Here is a 20,732-nt window from a genome sequence, read left to right on the forward strand (position 1 = left end):
AGGTGTGGTGGTATCTTAGAGTTTGTAGATTGCTTAGATTAGAGTAATCGTGGGTTGCTTAATCGTGAGTTGAGAATATTGAGTCGCTGAGCTGAAAAGCGACTGGGAGTGTTTTAGAGTAGTTGAGTGAGTTAATCGTATCGAACTGATAGAATCGGCTGCCTGGCATCGAGTTGATGATTTTGGTTTGATTAATCGAGATGATGGTATTGCATCATTAGGTAATGTTTGTGAGAAGTAATAAGTTGAGTAATAGATAGTTTATGATATCGTGTTGTTTGTTGTTAATTGTAGTTGGCCTAGAGGTAGACCGCGCGCAAGCTAGTCCGAATGTAACGAGTTCGGATCATGTGCTCAAGGCCGTGGGTTGTCCCTGTACATGGTACATGTTTGAAGTCAGCTTGTCTAGTTTTGGAAATATTTGCACTTACTGTAGTCTAGGCATCACCCGTCTATGTGCTAAAAGTATAATCTTTATTGATGTCACAAAGTGCATAATGCCCATGAGTTGGCGGTTTCCCAAATAGACGGTATTCACACTAATCTCTGCGAAATCTTATTAAGAACGTGTAAGCTGACACCAAACCAGTGATGATCTAAAGCGGATTAGAAGAACCATAATGTGTTCTCATGTAATCTCAATGCGTTTGGTACCACGTTGAGATTGATCCAGTACAAGATTACCTCTACAATAACACGATTCAACTATTGCCGGTTAATGCTTTGGCTACTAAGCTGAGGTATGGAACAGAATTATTGAAACATGGAATACATAATCCTTGCTGTATATCCAACCCGCATCAAGCAACTTCTTCAATTGTAAAATTAAATTACTTTTATTGTCATAGCATTGCAATACTGCAGTGCCAACATAAATGAATCATTTTTAACCACTAATACATGAGTAAAACTTATAAGTCCATTTCGGATCAGTAAGTTGATATCATGATTGCTTACTACCCGTAAGTACGTATACCCATGTTGAGATGCCCGACTGTGTTAAGCCTCGCTTTGAATAACTGAAAGCTATGCAGTGGCTCCATACATGATTCAGAGGCGTCAATATTTTGTATATAGCTCAGTTTATATCAGTTCGTCGAAACTTTGCCTGAGTTTCGTTTATTTATTTAAAAACAATTGAATATCACAATATCTGCAATTCTGAATTATGTCTGAGAAAATACACACATTTCATTACACTTGTGTACTACATTTGTATAGTACTGCTGACCCGAAAATTCGGATACAGGATCATGCCTGTAGAACGTCCCTGAGTCCATCCAGCTATGAAGGGTATCGAACTCAAGTTAAGGAAATATAAAAAGAAATATAAAAATGCTGACCACATTATCCATTGATATGCCGATGTCACTGAAAAAGATGATTCTACCTCACCTGCCCCATGGAAAGTGTACTTTACTTTTACTAACAGACCATGTACTAAATTTCATCTAAAGACTGTGATGACTTATAAGGATTTAGTAGATAAAAAAACACTTTTATCTCGTCTGTCCTTTGACAACAGGTTTAGCCCATTTAAAACCAAGGCATATCCATTTTTTACAAGTTATTTTTTTCGTATCTTGTTTACGGGTATATTGGAAATGAGTACTTATCTCAATGAAACGAACAACAAAATTTAATTTCTTTTACACTCAAAGTTAATAAGTCACGTCGTCTATTTAATAACAATATAAATTTTTCAAGTGTGTTATTTCTTATAATTATCAAGGGTATTCAGAATATAATATATTTTTAAATTAACTATTTATATCAACTAAACTTGTTACGGATTTTAATATCTTATGAGCTCAAAAACAGGTTGTCGAGTAGTCTACTTTCTTTAAGCATGTGTCCTCTTAGATTCTTAGATACGTGAATTATGTAAAGTAGTTTAGAAACTGAACCTCTCTTTGAGTATGTACATTTTGTAAAGTAGATCCGACGCTGTGTGTCTTTGGCTAAAAAAGCCCCGTTAACATATTTAAACTGCGTATGCCTCGCTTTTGTTCAGTGGAGTGGACAGTGAAGCAAGAACACACACACGAACATACTAGGAGAGCTTACGTTTCTACCTGTTAAAGATGACCAGCGTGATGAAAGTTGTCCTGATCTTTGCCGCGTTTGTCGCCACGGCAGGTGAGTGGTAGAGCGCTAGTCTGCTAACGCGAAAGTCTCGAGCGCGAATCCGGGTTTTAGTTAGTAAAGGCGATGGGCATAGTGCTGACCACACTAGTTGATCATATGCTGTGGTCACAGAAACAAGTGACCTTTATAGGACTGTCAGGTTTGAAAAGAGAACCTTACATTTACTTTTTAAGTGAGTGGTATTTTACCTTATGGCAATTGAGTGGTAGTTGAATTTATTACAGGTGAGCGATAGTTTACCTCGTGATACTTAACAATATGGCAGGTTAATAATATCTTATAGCGAATTAGTGATAATTTTCATAATGATACTCTTTTATACAGTGGATTTGTTATACTTTGTATTATGTCATGTTTGTCAGTGGCGTCGCTAGGTCGATTTTCACCCGATGCGTCACTTTGTGTAGTCACCCCCCCCCCCCAAGAAACAAGCATATATATATATATATGTATATATATATATATATATATATATATATATATATATATATATATATATATATGTATAAACTTTAATCACTGCATAATTAATAACGATGCTTATCTATAGTTTGTTAATAATACAGTTGGATGTAGAATTGTTTTCTCTATAGTTAGCACGTTGTAATAATTGTAGATTTGCAATTACAAGACTTTAACTTTAATTAATCATTAATTGAACTGGCAAAAAGATATTTTCTTCTGTACATTTTGGTGTTTTTTTTTCTTCTCAAAGTTCACTGCGTCTGTTTGCCACAAATCCGATAAATTAGTTGCGACCCTCCTCGAATAAAGCAATTTAAAAAAGTATTGTCAGTCTTAAAAATCTCTTGCAAAGCTAAGTTCCCTGTGCACTTAACTAACGAAACAGTTTATTTTATTAAAATATTTCATTTAAAATCATAAAATTGTAATAGTTTTATATTTATGTTATGATTTAACAATATGATCATTTACAAAGAAATCTAATTCATTATTATAACAGTGAAATATTGGTGGATTGTATCTTGGGAGTGTGTGTGTTGTAATAAGGCGAGATTGCATCAGGGAGACAGTGGCTGTGCGCATGCGCGAAAGGAACAGGAGAAAAAGGAGGCAAGAATGTGGCGTAGCTTGAGTGAACATGCTGCCTGTGTGAAAACAAAATAAGTATGAAAAATTGCAAAAGAAGGCTTGTCTTTTGATTCTGTATATGTAATGTAAAAGGTAGGAGAAAGGCCTGTGACATTTTGGTGTCAGAAGTGGTCGGTGCTCTACACCGTAAAAGAAAGAATTACATCTAGATTTAGTATTGTAACTGAATAACTGTGCTTGCATCATTACGATGGAGTTCGAGCTCTATGCCAAATACATGGAGTTGGCTGACTCTTTTGGATACACTGGGGCAGAAAAGGCCAAATGGGTTGAAGATAAAATAGCAGGAAAAAAATATTGGCTGCAGCTGAAAGGGAAGAAAGAGCTTCCGAGAGGGAAGCAGCTAAAGCTAAACAAGTGGCTGATAATGAAAGAGCTAAAATAGAGGCTGATAAGGAACTAAATCTAGCTAAAATAGCAGCCGAAGATAGAGAAAAACAGAGACAATTAGAAGATAGAGAAAAACAGAGACAACATGAGTTAGAATTAGAAAAAATTAAAAGTAACCAATCTCAAGACAGCAAGGTTCACAAAATGAACAATTGGAAGCCTAAATTCAGAGCATTCAAACCACAGGAAGAAAGTGTGGAAACTTATTTAATACAATTTGAGCAAACATGTAAGAGTTTTAATTATTCACCTGCTGGGAAGGCACAGGCTTTATTGACTAATTTGACAGGAGAGACTATTGCCATAATAGCAAGTATGTCTGAGGCTGAAAAAGAAGACTATGACCTAGTAAAAGAAAGATTGATGAAATATTTTGGAAAGACAGAAGACTATTACAGAAAGACTATAAGAGATGCTAGAATTAACAACACTGGTGACATAAACCAGATCATTTTTGACATTCGCAAATGCATGAACAAAAGGCTAGAATTGGCAGAAATAGATTTAAAGAATCCTGAAGCAATTATTGAACTCAGCCTGATAGATCATGTTTTAAATAATGCAACAGATAGTTTATTCACTTTTTTTGAGTGAAAGAAAAGTTAGGACACAGAAACAATTAATAGAGCACCTTAATATTTATAAGGATGCACATCCAGGGGCTATTTTGGACAAAAGAGAGCAGGGAGAGATTTCGGCAGCAGTCTACAGTAGAAACTCTAGCAGGGATCAAAGAAGGTATGGCAACAGCAAGAGAGATAGAAGCAACAGTGCACCTACCACATGGAAACCAGACAGGTATAAATATAGCAGAAGCATAGAGTGTTACAACTGTGGAAAAAAAGGCCATGTAAAGTCTGAGTGTCTCAGCTCACAAAATAGAGATACATATCTCAGCAATAATTTCAGAGGAGGTTATGCACCTAATAACAACTATAGAAATCAAAGTAATTATTACAGACAAGAACAGTATAATGGACAAAGTAGAAATGAATTCCACAATCAAAGTAGACAGCCAAGAATGGGACCAGACAACAGGGGAGAAAATAGAATTAGTAGAAATAATCATCAAGAGATATCAGCAGGGGTAGAAGGGTCAGAGATGGTGGCATCTGTTAGTCAAAGCAATACAACACTGAAGATGTTCCCAGCTATAGTAAACAATGTCAGAGTAATGTGCCTGAGAGATTCAGGTTGCACATGCATTATTGTTAAGAAAAGTCGTGTATGACCAGAACAATACATTCCTGGCATAATGAAAATGACATATGCAAACAAGAAATTTAAGGATGAGTGTAAGATAGCAGTAGTTGATATAGATTCTGCTTGGCTGAAAGGTAAATATAAAGTGGCAGTCATCGAAGAACCAATAGCAGATATGATCATTGGGAATGTAAAGGAGGTGAAAGAAAGTAATGAGGAAGATATAGATAGATGGGAAAGTCAAATTGGAGCAGCGGTTGAGACAAGAGCACAGAAACAAGCAAATCAGGGAAGTGTAGACAATGAGGAAAGCAACACAGAATTAAGAGAAGATATAAATGAATGGATTAAACTTCAGGAAGAAGACAATACTCTCAAAAATATACTGAAAAACACCAATACAAGTAACATGAATGCCAGGGGATCTAAGTACACTAAAGAAAATAATGTTTTAGTCAGGAAATATATTGATGACAAGAATAATGAAAAGACTCAGATAGTGGTGGCACAAACTATGAGAACAAAGATATTACAACAAGCACATGACAGTCCACTGGGGGCACACATGGCAGAAAAAACTACATTTGAGAGAATAGCTGAAGATTACTACTGGCCTTTAATGAAGGAAGACATAAAGAAACACATACAAAAATGAACCAAATGCATAAGACTCAATCCTATTGATGGGAAACATAATGCACCTATACAACAGACAGATAGAGTTACAAGACCATTCCAAAACATAGCAGTGGACATAGTTGGACCTATGGAACACCCTACTTCCCAGGGCCACAAGTTCATATTAACTATAGTGGATTGGGCAACCAGATGGCCAGAAGCAATACCACTTAGAGAGATTACAGCTGTGGCTATCTGTGATGCTGTGATGAGTGTATGTACAAGATTTGGTTTTCCTGATACAATTTTATCAGACAATGGAACACAGTTTAAGGCAAAATTGACAAAGGCATTCACAAGCTTCTTGAACATTGCACAAGTACATAGTACCATATACCATCCACAAGCAAATGGGATTAATGAGAGATGGAATAAAACACTGAAGACTATGTTAAAAAAGGTAACAGAGGATCACCCAGGTGAATGGCACAAGTATTTACCTCAAGTACTATTCGTATACAGAGAGACTAAACATGAGTCAACAGGTTTTTCTCCTTTTGAACTGATATATGGGGTAAAGCCAAGAGGCCCATTAACTTTATTGAAACACAAATTATTAAATAAACACGAAGAGGAATTTGATCCTCATGAACTAGTAAACCAGACTAGAGAGAGATTAGTTTATGTTGTCCATACAGCCCAAGAGAATGCACAAGTAGCCAGTGAAAGACACAGAAATATAAAAAACAAGCATAGATATTTAAGAACTTTTGAAAGAGGAGATTTAGCTTTTGTCAAACTGCCAGACAGCAAAAAACATAGATGTATTTCAAGGACCTTTTGAAGTAATCAAGAAACTATCTTATGTAAATTATGAAATAAACATAAAGGGAAATAACACTCCTATACACATAGACAGAATGAAGAAATTATATGTAGAGCCAGAGAAACTGATAGAAGAGGAACTTATGGCCTGTACTATAATAAGTGAAAGCTGTAATACACAAGAAATTAAGACTAATCATATCCCAGTGAATGAGAAAAACATAATAGACAAAATAATAAATGAGTACAAAGATGTGATTACAACAGAAATGGGTTTTACTGAAACAATTCAACACAAAATAGAATTAACTGATTATAGTGCTATGAAAGGGAAGCATTACCAAGTACCAGTAGCTTATAGAGAAGCTGTTGAAGCAGAACTGGATTTTCTACTTGAGTCTGGGCAAATAGAAAGAACAGAATCAGCATACTCATTACCCATGGTGATAGTAAGAAAAAAGAACAACAAAGTAAGGATATGTTGTGACTATCGAGAGTTGAATAAAAGGACTAAGATAGATGCTGAACCCATGAATGATCCTAAAGACATTTTGGAAACTATCAGTAAATCCTCAATTTTCACCACTTGTGATTTGAACAGAGGCTTCTGGCAAATAGGACTGGAAAAGGGGTCAAGACAATACACCGCCTTTACATCTAGCAAAGGTCTATGTCAATTGAAGGTGATGCCATTCGGACTTGTGAACAGTACCGCCACGTTCCGAAAATTCATGAATAAAATAACAGAGGGAATGAAAAACCTGGTCTTCTTTGTTGATGATATATGCATACATAATAACACATGGGCAGAACACATAGAAACACTAAAAGAACTACTAGAAAGACTTAGAAAACATGGGGTTACCATAGCACCAGAGAAACTGCATGTGGGAGTAGATACAGTAGAATTCCTAGGATTTAAGGTTGGAAATAAAGAAATTAGACCTACTGAAGGAAATAAGGACAAAATATTAAATATCAAAACCCCTACTACAAAGAAAGAAGTGAAAGCATTGTTGGGACTATGCAATTTTTATAATATGTTGTGGATAAATATGCTGAACTTACTACTCCTTTAAGATTTTACTTTCAAGCTTTAATATATAACATCAGTTATCATGCATATAGAACCTGGTTTAGTGGATGTAACAATATAATATTTAACAACTTTAGTTGTATCACCAACCTCAGCAGTTTAAACAGAATTTATTTCATTGATTGGCTCTACACATTCCTTTTTGGCTAACAAAACCTGTTACTTTTTACGTTGTGTGCATTGGTACTTAAGCATCAGTGATATAGGGACTACTAACATACATTATTTTACATGTTATTGACTTAAGGGGAATTTGTAAGTTAGAAAACCATTTAAAGTAAAGCATGGAGTTTGTTATCATAATGTGTTAACAAATGTTTAGTTTGTTATTGGACCTTGTATTTTGTTAACTGATGTTCATGAACATAACAGTTGTGTATTTTTTGCACTTTATATGGTAATGCTAATGGATTCTATTGTTGTTTAAAGTTGTATTTAATTAACAGAGCTTAACTATGTGTTTGGAATTTTGACTTGGTAAATATTGCTTTCATAAGGAAAATGGATTTGTCTAATAACATTATGTCAAGAAAAGCTAACCTGTAAAGGGACTGCACAATACACTAGCTGAATTTTTTATCAAGACAGATTGAAGATGAAAAAAACAAACATGGAACTGACTAAAGAAAATAATGACCTGAGACATATCAGCCAATCCTTATAAGGAAATTTTGAATAACGTAGTATGTGATGTGTACTTCCAGAGAACATTAACATTTTACAAATGTGAGCAAGATAGGAATAAGTCATAATATGACTCGTATAAATATGTTTTACCATTATTTTAATTTAGAAATGAAAATGAACATACATTTTGTTGTATTTTTATGATTTGTATGTATACTGTATATCTTGTTAAGTAATGAACATGATTATGGCAGTATGACCTGACAGATGTGGTGATTTACATATGTTATGATGAGGAGTTTACCTCAGCCAGTGAAGTAGGGAAATCAAGGATATGATTTACCCATGGGAGCTATTGCATAGCTATGATTTTGTTCTACTAAGAGAGAGTTTTCCTAAGTAGATTTATTTTGAGATACACTAAGAGGTAATATTCCTTAGTGAGTTTTAATGATTTCTTTTTTTGTTACACTAAGAGGAGATGTTCCTTAGTTAGAGTCATGTGTTCTTACTAAACTAAGAAGGTTTACCTAAGTTACAATTTTTCTTAATGGCGATACTTATAAGATAAGTGACGCTTTACATTTTGCCATGTATTTTATGAATATCATTGTTTTAATTTAAAAAGTGTACATATAAAATAATTTAGGATGTTCATTAGCAAGTTTCTTTTTCAACATGATTTTCATTTCACTGTTACATGTATAATGAAGATTTTATAGTGAATGTGATCTATATAACAAAAAAAAAATAATAAATTTTTTTTTTTTAAACGGGAGAAAGGGCGTATAACAGTGAAATATTGGTGGATTGTATCTTGGGAGTGTGTGTGTTGTAATAAGGCGAGATTGCATCAGGAAGACAATGGCTGTGCGCATGCGCGAAAGGAACAGGAGAAAAAGGAGGCAAGAATATGGCGTAGCTTGTGTGAACATGCTGCCTGTGTGAAAACAAAATAAATATGAAAAATTGCAAAAGAAGGCTTGTCTTTTGATTCTGTATATGTAATGTAAAAGGTAGGAGAAAGGCCTGTGACAATTATATTGTGATATTTATAATTATTTTCAAATGTATCTTGATAGCATCTATTTTACAATGAAACACCATAATAACAGTCACATGTTTCTCAAATTAGAAAGCAACGAGGAATGTTCCACACTTAAGGAATGCGTGACTCCTGGCATTAAACAATTCTTGCCTCGTCCATACTACTACATAGACAGTAAAACACTGGAAGCATTTTGTAGGTAAGTATCAATCCTGACTGTTTATATAGATTTGATTATAACTTTAAAATATTATGACGGATGTAATATTATAAGTCAAATAGGCATGTTAGTAGACTAGCGTCTAGAGAAGTTAGAAAACTAGAATTACACAACAAATTTAACAAGAATGTCGAGCATGAAGTAAGCCACAATTTTTACAAATATTTTTGCCCTGGAAATAGTCATGATAATAACCATTAACGTTTAGATATATTTCAACTTTTAATTTTAAAAGTAAATACATATGTGTGAGCGGGTGAATGGATTATTTTGTATTATTTTATTTGTTGCGAATCTGGGAGTGCATGGTGGTCCAATGGGGAAAGGCCACGGGGTCCCCCTTCCGTCCGAAGCGGTCAGTATAAATTGACCGGTCGGACGATTTTCTTCCTTTTTGACCCGCGGCGAGATGTAGGTCGGGTCAGGTTTCTGTGTGGGCGCGTGGCGCACCTCACGCGTGGAGTGAGGTTGCTTGGGCAACTTGGCTGGGTGTTTTGTTAGATATGAATTGTTTTGTTTGATGTAAAAAGTTTGTTGTGTACGTATTGTTTTCTACGTAATGTGTTGTACGTAAGGTATTGTACGTAGTGGTTTTACGTAGTGTTTTGTTTGGTGTGGACTTTTGGATGTCGAGAATGGATGAAGGGAGGTTTCTGTGTGTCAGGGCCTGGACCATCCTAGACATCATAAGTCGGGCGCAACACCATCAAATGGTCAAACGTAATGTTTTGTTTCGTTGAGTTCTGTTTGTTTTGAATGTCTTGAGTGTTTTGTCTAGGTCTAGATTCTAGTTTTTTTATAATAACTTTTGGTTCCATATTTTGTTAAATAAATTTTATATTATTGTCAAAGCTTTTTGTTTTCATTATTTAGACTAAGGTTAGGTTATTAACCAGTCTGGGTTTATCCGGGCTTGCACTGACCGGACAGTAGTTAGTTAGATAAGCCTAGAAGGGTAGATATTAGGTATCCCCCCTAGCAGGGCTTACATATGTATTGAAAAAAATGCTTTTTTATTATATATATAAATCTAAATACATAAATAAAATTAAAAAATAAAATATAAATAGATAGAGAATTAATTTAGTGGAAGAATTTAATGAATGAATTTAATGAATAAATGAATGAATGAACGAATGAAAGAATGAACGAATGAACGAATGCACGAATGAACGAATGAAAGAATGAACGAATGAACGAATGAACGAATGAACGAATGAACGAATGAACGAATGAACGAATGAACGAATGAACGAATGAAAGAATGAACGAATGAACGAATGAACGAATGAACCAATGAACGAATGAACGAATGGACGAATGAACCAATGAACGAATGAACGAATGAAAGAATGAACGAATGAACGAATGAGCGAATATATATATATATATATATATATATATATATATATATATATATATATATATATATATATATATATATATATGTTTATACATATATACATATATAGCCTACTCTATATTTGTGTTTATTTAATTTTAACCACGTGCCCGTTTCACCCACGACGCTACTATTAGTGAATTGAATGACTACATCTATTGTGTAAACAAGATTGCATGGCGCTGTGACGATCATTCCATTGTACATTACCATGAGGAGATAATTACACGGGGAAAGTATGTCTGCACCAATGTGTCGAAAAAAGGTATGGCTATTCTCAATCTGTGGTAGGAGGCTCGGCCCAAGTTAGCCTATTCAAATAGACCCAATTTTGTGATACCAGCGGGTGGTAGACAACAACTAATTGCACAATTTTCTCAGCCTTCTTTAGACAGCGAGCTCACGCTGTAAGCCCGTGTTCATTCTCACTTTGTTATCATTGTATTTGTCAACCTAAAAAACAATCAACAAGGCTGTAGTTGTTTGATTTTTCTTGTTTTCTGTACTAGATACGTTGTTATCCCCAGCTATCGAGCCTCATCTTCCTGGGGGTTCGATCTCGGGAATTTTAAGTATAAGTATAAGAACCATGCAATACACATATACTAAACACTGCACAAACATTAAAACCCACTTATATAAACCCACTTTTAGAGGCATGTAGAACATGGAAAAAAATATATTAAATAACTTGATTTGCGGTTACCTGAAACCTATTCCAATTCTTTTTCCCACGATGTATGTAACATATATGGGCACTCCTTTGTTCCTCTTTCACTATATGTACTTTCGGGTAGAAAAGCAATACATTCTACTACTCACAACGTCACATTACACACATTACATCACATAACAACAAATGGCACAACATCACAACACATGACATCACATCACATCACTTTACATCACACTACACACCACACCACTGTACGCCAGAGCACACCACATCATACTACACCACATCACATCAAACCACTGTACATAACAGCACAGCACATTTTATAGCACACGGCCACACTACATCACACCACACAACATCACACCACGCCACATCACACAACACCACACAACACCACATCACACCACATCACACCACATCACACCACATCACACCACATCACACCACATCACACCACATCACACCACATCACACCACATCACACCACATCACACAACACCACACCACACCACATCACACAACATTACACCACGCCACATCAATTCACACAACACTGTACACCACAGCACACCACATTATATAGCACCACGCCACACTAAATCACACCACACAACAACACTCCACGCCACATCACACCACATCACACCACATCACACCACATCACACCACATCACACCACACCACATCACACCACATTAATCACACGATACCACATAATACAACTCACACCACATCACAACACACTACATCACACAACACCACACTATATCACATAACACGACATCAAACAACATCACAACACATTACAACAAATCACACCACACCACATCACATCACACAACACCTTATCACACTACACCACTCTACATCACAACACGCCAGATCACATTACTTCAGACCACAGTACATCACATCACACTACATCACACAACACCACACTATATCACATAACACGACATCAAACAACATCACAACACATTACAACAAATCACACCACACCATATCACATCACACAACACCTTATCACACTACACCACTCTACATCACAACACGCCAGATCACATTACTTCAGACCACAGTACATCACATCACACTACATCACACAACACCACACTATATCACATAACACGACATCAAACAACATCACAACACATTACAACAAATCACACCACACCACATCACATCACACAACACCTTATCACACTACACCACTCTACATCACAACACGCCAGATCACATTACTTCAGACCACAGTACATCACATCACACCACATCACACTACATGACACCACTTCACACAACATCACACAAGATCATAACACACCGCATCCAATAACATAACATCACATAACATAACATCATCCCACATCACATAACATCAAATAACATCACACCTCTTCACACCACACCACATGAAACCTAATGACACCACACAGCATCACATCGTATCACAAGACACCATCTAACATCAAACCACACCACATAACTCCACATACAACCATAATACACTACATAACACCATTCCAGGTCAAGAACAAGCTAAAACTAAATAAACCCCACCACGTATCCCACACACCCATCTTTCATATACTTACTTTCTGTTCACATTATATCCTTAATAAGCAGTTTTTTGACATGTTAAAATAATTACACTATAATTTATCTTAGTTATCTAAACTTTTTATTGTTTAAACAATTTGTTTTTTACTAATGTTTAAATACCTTTTATTGTGAACAGCTGTTAACGATTTGACTGCTTCACGATGCCTTACTGATACGAAGAAGAAGGAAGAAGTTGAAAAAGCGATAGACTTTTGTTCATGGATCATCTACAGATATCCTTACAATCAAATTGAGGACGTGTGCCAGTAATAAAACTTAATATTATAGTTTAGATGAAACATAATGTGACTTGCTGTTTAAATGTTTAACCTAATGACGAATGCATTAGACGTTGTATGGACAAGAAAAACACATATACAGATAGGAATTATACTTTGTGGGTAACATCAAAAAACAATATATAAACAATTCAAAACAATGTTTTAATAGGTTATAAAATAATCCGTTAAGTAGATTCACTTTATTCTATACGAAAAAAATCTTAAAATATCTTTCATATCATATTCATATTATATTTTTTTACAGAAATATAAAATTATTTAATATTTAAGATATATATTTTTTGGATCAATTGTCCTTAGATCAATAGACCTGATACCATTTGAACTAAAATTATTTGCCGTGAGATAATTAATTTGTAATGAGATCATGTGTCCTGAGATTATTTTTCAAGAGATTATTAGTAAAAAGGATAATTTATAATGCGATCATTGGTCCGTGAGATCATTTGCCTGTCATCATTTGTCTTGGGATGATTTGTCCTGAGATAATTCGTCCTAAGATCGTTTTCCATGAAAATTTGTTAACGGATAATTAGTCGTGAGAAATTGTTTTTTTTTTATTTGGGATCCTTTGTAATGAGTTCTTTTATAAATTTAGCTTCTTCTAATATAGTGTTTCTGAAATATTTATGTATGTTAGATAATCTGTCCTAATAATTTGTCTTGAGACGATTTATTCTGAGATAATTTGTCCTGAGATTATTTATTCTGAGATAATTTGTCCTGAGTTCATTTTTCATATGATCATTTCTCCCGCAATCATCTGCGCTGAGATAATTTGTAATGACATTATTTGTTAAGAGATCGTTTTCCTTGAGATATTTTCAAATGAGATCATTTGTCCTGAGATTATTTGTCTTAGTATCATTTGACATTAGATCATTTAAATTTTTGTCTTGGGATAATTTATCGTGAGATCGATATGTTCGGGTCATTAGTCCTTATATCATTTGTAAGGAGAGTGCTTTTACTGAGAAAATTACCGTGTCTCCATTTCATATCTACAAATAGGCTTGGATCACTTATGCAGAGCTGTTATGAAACCAAGTTGACTGCTTTGTGTGGTAGAGCTGGAGGGGACTTCTACAGCAGTTTAATCTGGGAAGAGTTGGAGGGACGATTTTTCGCCTATGGCTGTAAATTGGAAGAGGAAAAACATAAAGGTCTAGATAAAGATAATTTAACGTTTCAAAAATTTAAAAAAGGTTTATAGAAATTTAAATAAGATTATTGTACATATAAAACTTGTATTATGATTGGAAATTACATTTTCATTTAAATTCTGTATAAATCAATCGATGAGCATTATTATAACAAATGAAAACACTTTTGGATGTGTATCTCGTATCACAACACGCTAATAGTTACACATGTTATTATTTTAGTAAGCTGGAAAAAATGTAATCTACTTTATGAATGCTTGGAGGATGAAATACGCAGCTTACTATATAAATTTTACAACAGCATGGACAATACAAAACTCACAGCCTTTTGTTAGTGAGTTACAATTTCTTACATCGGTTAAATTTAAAAAGAATAAGTTAACGAATGTATTCTCAATTCATGAAATGTTTATAGGCTAATTTGTCAGGATGTTGTCAATCTAGAGTTACAAAAACAAACTCTTAAAAACTATTGTAAACATAAACATAAACATAAACATAAACATAAACATAAACATAAACATAAACATAAACATAAACATAAACATAAACATAAACATAAACATAAACATAAACATAAACATAAACATAAACATAAACATAAACATAAACATAAACATAAACATAAACATAAACATAAACATAAACATAAACATAAACATAAACATAAACATAAACATAAACATAAACATAAACATAAACATAAACATAAACATAAACATAAACATAAACATAAACATAAACATAAACATAAACGTAAACGTAAACGTAAACGTAAACATAAACATAAACGTAAACGTAAACGTAAACGTAAACGTAAACGTAAACGTAAACGTAAACATAAACGTAAACGTAAACGTAAACGTAAACGTAAACGTAAACGTAAACGTAAACGTAAACGTAAACGTAAACGTAAACGTAAACGTAAACGTAAACGTAAACGTAAACGTAAACGTAAACGTAAACGTAAACGTAAACGTAAACGTAAACGTAAACGTAAACGTAAACGTAAACGTAAACGTAAACGTAAACGTAAACGTAAACGTAAACGTAAACGTAAACGTAAACGTAAACGTAAACGTAAACGTAAACGTAAACGTAAACGTAAACGTAAACGTAAACGTAAACGTAAACGTAAACGTAAACGTAAACGTAAACGTAAACGTAAACGTAAACGTAAACGTAAACGTAAACGTAAACGTAAACGTAAACGTAAACGTAAACGTAAACGTAAACGTAAACGTAAACGTAAACGTAAACGTAAACGTAAACGTAAACGTAAACGTAAACGTAAGCGTAAGCGTAAACGTAAGCGTAAGCGTAAGCGTAAACGTAAACGTAAACGTAAGCGTAAGCGTAAACGTAAATGTAAGCGTAAACGTAAACGTAAACGTAAACGCAAACGCATACGTAAACGTAAACGTAAACGTAAACGTAAACGTAAACGTAAACGTAAACGTAAACGTAAACGTAAACGTAAACGTAAACGTAAACGTAAACGTAAACGTAAACGTAAACGTTAACGTAAACCTTAACGTAAACCTTAACGTTAACGTAAACGTAAACGTAAACGTACACGTAAGCGTAAACGTAAGCGTAAACGTAAACGTAAACGTAAACGTAAACGTAAACGCAAACGTAAACGCAAACGTAAACGCAAACGTAAACGCAAACGTAAACGCAAACGTAAACGCAAACGTAAACGCAAACGTAAACGCAAACGTAAACGCAAACGTAAACGCAAACGCAAACGTAAACGTAAACGTAAACGTAAACGTAAACGTAAACGTAAACGTAAACGTAAACGTAAACGTAAACGTAAACGTAAACGTAAACGTAAACGTAAACGTAACCGTAAACGTAAACGTAAACGTAAACGTAAACGTAAACGTAAACGTAAACGTAAACGTAAACGTAAACGTAAACGTAAACGTAAACGTAAACGTAAACGTAAACGTAAACGTAAACGTAAACGTAAACGTAAACGTAAACGTACACGTACACGTACACGTACACGTACACGTACACGTACACGTACACGTACACGTACACGTACACGTACACGTACACGTACACGTACACGTACACGTACACGTACACGTACACGTACACGTCGACGTCAACGTCAACGTCAACTTAAACGTAAATGAAAACGTAAACGAAAACGTAAACGTAAACGTAAACGTTAACGTTAACGTTAACGTTAACGTTAACGTTAACGTTAACGTTAACGTTAACGTTAACGTAAACGGAAATGTTTATGTATATATATATATATATATATATATATATATATATATATATATATATATATATATATATATATATATATATATATATATATATATATTTATATACATATATATATATATATTTATATATATATATATATTTATTTATATATATATATATATATATATATATATATATATATATATATATATATATATATATATATATATATATATATATATATATATATATATATAGGTCTATTTATACTAACTTTTCAAACTATTCCACATGACCAAAGTGAATTTAATACATATACCAATTGTTTGGCAAAACACAAAGACTGTGACAATACCATGATTGTAGATTTCTATGAGAAGGATGTTACAGCTGGACACTATTTGTGCACCGATGAAGTGAAAAAAGGTATGGTTATTCATAATCAATGCAGCGTTTTTTTGTTAACTAGTAGAATAAGATCATGGTGGCACTGTTCAAATTGACCCAACTCTGTGATACGTACTCATTTAGAATACCTTTTGAAAACCCTCTTAAAAGCAGCTTTCCGTGAAATAAACATAATAGCGTTATCTCCCCTACGTGTCAAACGTTTAAAAACGTTATTATCTGCCCCTTTACTAGATCGACCGACTCTACAATTTTTAACATTCGGTATGGATCAAAGCTCACCAGACTATTCGGATGATAACGTCAAACTCGTTAGCTCTTTTTCTTTTATTGAATATATTAATGATCGAGTGATTCAACATCTTTATTTCTTATTAGATTCAAAACAGTAATTTTTATTAACTAATAATTTTTAAAAAAATAGACATTTATTTCCATTAGGTTGGGTTGTTTCTGAAAAGTTTGAACGAAATCGCCGCCTTAAATTTGGGAAAAAAATTGAGTTACAAGATTTGCTACAAATACACAAACAAACAAGCGAACAATTAGACAAGCGTTGTGAATTAAATAAAAGCTTGTAAAGCTTGTAACAAAAATGACTTTTTAATGGTCTGTACTACATTTCATCCTTATTGCCTGATATTTTATCAATAGATTTTTAAAATCTAAAATCTTGAACCCATGTTTTATATGAACAGCTGTTGAAGCTCTGACAGCTTCACAGTGCCTCATTGATGAGAACAAGAAGAAGAAGGTTGAAAATGCGGTTATTGTTTGTTATAACACCTATACAACTGATGAAGCAAATGACAATGCAGAAATGTGCAGGTAAAAAAATTGAACACTTCTACCGTAATCCTATTGATATTTTGGTTGAGATAAACTGTTTGTTACCTACTGGGAAAACAATAATGTATGCAAATTTTAATTTAAGTTTATTGGGAAATAAAAAACAAATTATAATATTTTGATTGTAATAATAAGACTTTATGAATAACAGCAATAAATTATAATTAAAGTTACTGCATTATTTTAATGAAAATGTTAAAGTTTTCTTTAGGTAGTAAGTTTCTATAGGAGTAAATGTATTCGGTTGCATATTCTTTGGACATTTTGTAATTTAGAAGCATATAATAGGTGCATATATATATATATATATATATATATATATATATATATATATATATATATATATATATATATATATATATATATATATATATATATATATATATATGCATTGATTATGAATAACCATACCTTTTTTCACTTCATCGGTGGAGAAATGTTTTCCAGCTGTAACATCCTATATAGGCCTATATATTGTTTGCCGTCCACTTGAAGCGCATTTCTTTTTTTTCCTGAGAGATGCTATTCTATTTTGAAACGATTAAGTAATTAAAAATGGATAAAAAATCATGTCTATATCTCGAGTTGCCATTCCCTGTAGTGTAATATAATAAAATAAGTTTTAGTAGAGATCACTCCCGCTTTTTAAGACATCAAAATGTTACGTCTCTTGTATTAAGATAATTTTTCTTGCCACTATATTGCATTAAATCTGTACAAAGATAAGTATTTGCTCTATTTTTCCTTCATTATGTATCTGAACATAAAAAATCCAACATAAAATGTACACTTTTTTATTTTTGTGAACTAGAATTCTGAACAAAATGAAGGACTGTTATGATTTGGAACTGACAGCTCTTTGTGGTAAAATTGGAGGGGAATTCTACAGCACATTAAACTTTGAGAATGAGGAAGGATACTTTTACCACAAGAATTGTATTAGGAACGAGCTTGCAACAGAACATTGGTACGTTTTGGCACCTACTTAGGTGAAAGGAGAATGCTAGGTGTGCGATTTGTGCTAGCTAGTCAGGTAGATTCGGTAGTGTCATAAAATGTGGGACGGCGTGGCCTAGAGACAGAGCGCTAGGCTGCTAACCCGAAAGTCTCGCGTTCGAATCCGAGTTCAAGTCAGTGGAACGTCACTGTGTCCACCCACAGTGACGTTCCACTGACTGAATTCTGCCTAGAAGAAACTCGGGCACGAAAGGGAAAATACGATGATGATGATGATGATGTCATAAACTGAGACAGGTGTAGGAATCTACACCACGGTGTGTAAGATTAACGATTATGTTTTACAGAAGTGTCCAGAATATCTATTTTCGGTATGTCATTGACCTTTAAAATCATCGCCAATAGCGTAATTGTACTACGAATTAAGATATATTTTCAAAAAATCATTGTAGATATAGAGAATACTATTAGAGATAAAAAGGGACAAAAAGAACATTTATTTTCAATATCCAGCAAGGTAGCTTAATTAGTCTACATATTTTTTTAAGTTAGTGGTTTTGTTACGTTTTACTATTACACAACTTAGTATAACTAATGGTGTTTTGTATTGTTTTTCACTTTTTCCCCCAGAAATTTGAGAAAGGCAGGATAAAATACGGATTTCGATGATACTTATATACAATGTATCTGCCAATAAAAGTATAGATACCAATATCAGTTTAGATCTTTTATTTTGAGTATTGTTTTATGTGTCAGAATTATCCGGTGGAAATATTCGTTTTGTGACATTTATTTATTTTTACTTTTGTCTGCCTTTAGACATTTAATTAACAGCGTCAGTCTTCTTCTTCTTTCTTCTTAGTTCTTAATTTTTAGTGTTTGAAGGGATCGAGCCTTATCTGCCAGAGGGTTTGAATTTATCAACCATGTGCTTTTGCCGACTCGATCACGCCTCCATCACAATTAAGAATACGTGTGAACTTGAGACCATTCGGGTGTGGCGGTGGTGTACATTTTCGGGGGCAGGGTCGAGAGGACACTTGTAAAATGTTTTATAATCACTGAATGAGCCAGAAAAGGTAGAAAAAGATCCAATGCCGGTTATCGGAAATCGCAGAAAAGTTGATACAAAAATACAAATGTGATATAATGCTTATATATGAATTTGTATGAACCTAGCTGTAACGGTACTTAAACTATCGTGTTCACAGTCAGACAGACAGACAGACAGACACACAGACACACACACACACACACACACACAGTACGGACAAAAATTGCAAAACTATGTTTTTTCGACTCAATGAAGTGTGAAACATCGAGATTTGTGAAAATATCGATTTCGATGTTTTTTTCCACGATTACAATTAGACCTCTATACTTCGTATACGAGAAAGTAAAAAAAAAAATTAACTGCTCAACAAGTGAACGCCAAACAATATGTGTATAATAGTGTGGAATATTATAAGTACTTTATAAATTCACGTGCGTTATTTTGAGAAATCTGAAATAGCATAAATAACTTCTTTCGATCAACGAAAATTACTTAAAATTTGTCAGAAGGCAGATAATTAGTTCTTTACTTACATGTGAAATTTCAGTTATCTATCTGAAACAGTAATGAAGTTATAGGCTTTTGGAAAAATTAAAAGTAGAATAAGTTCCATTTACAGTTACCAGAAATTGCTGAAAAGTTGATACAGAACAACAAATTTGATATAATAATAGTATATTGAATTGTATCAACCTAGCTATAATTTTAACTCAAGTTTTCGTGTTCACAGACACAATTACACACATACATACACAAAAAAGACATATGTTTTTCCGACTCAGAGAGGTGTAAAACA

General features: G+C 33.7%; 1 protein-coding gene across 1 annotated transcript; it reads left to right on the forward strand.

The window, feature by feature from the left end:
• Positions 1-2,018: 2,018 nt before the first annotated feature.
• Positions 2,019-19,592, forward strand: LOC131953777 (uncharacterized). The gene is made up of 10 exons (XM_059317147.1): positions 2,019-2,139; positions 9,156-9,267; positions 10,828-10,955; positions 13,108-13,237; positions 14,285-14,436; positions 14,659-14,770; positions 16,970-17,094; positions 17,775-17,904; positions 18,737-18,892; positions 19,513-19,592. Coding segments are annotated over exons 1-10 (1,101 nt in total). The 5' UTR covers positions 2,019-2,084; the 3' UTR covers positions 19,514-19,592.
• Positions 19,593-20,732: the final 1,140 nt, after the last annotated feature.

This window comes from Physella acuta, unplaced genomic scaffold, assembly GCF_028476545.2.
Source record: "Physella acuta isolate Inbredline_101_S28 unplaced genomic scaffold, ASM2847654v3 ptg000952l, whole genome shotgun sequence".
NCBI lineage: Eukaryota > Metazoa > Mollusca > Gastropoda > Physidae > Physella > Physella acuta.

Coding starts and splice junctions, on each gene's coding strand:
- LOC131953777 (XM_059317147.1), top strand. CDS start 2,085: ATGACCAGCGTGATGAAAGTTGTCCTGATCTTTGCCGCGTTTGTCGCC. Junction 13,238..14,284: donor CAAATTGAGGACGTGTGCCA/GTAATAAAACTT, acceptor ATCTACAAATAG/GCTTGGATCACTTATGCAGA. Junction 14,437..14,658: donor GGAAGAGGAAAAACATAAAG/GTCTAGATAAAG, acceptor TTATTATTTTAG/TAAGCTGGAAAAAATGTAAT.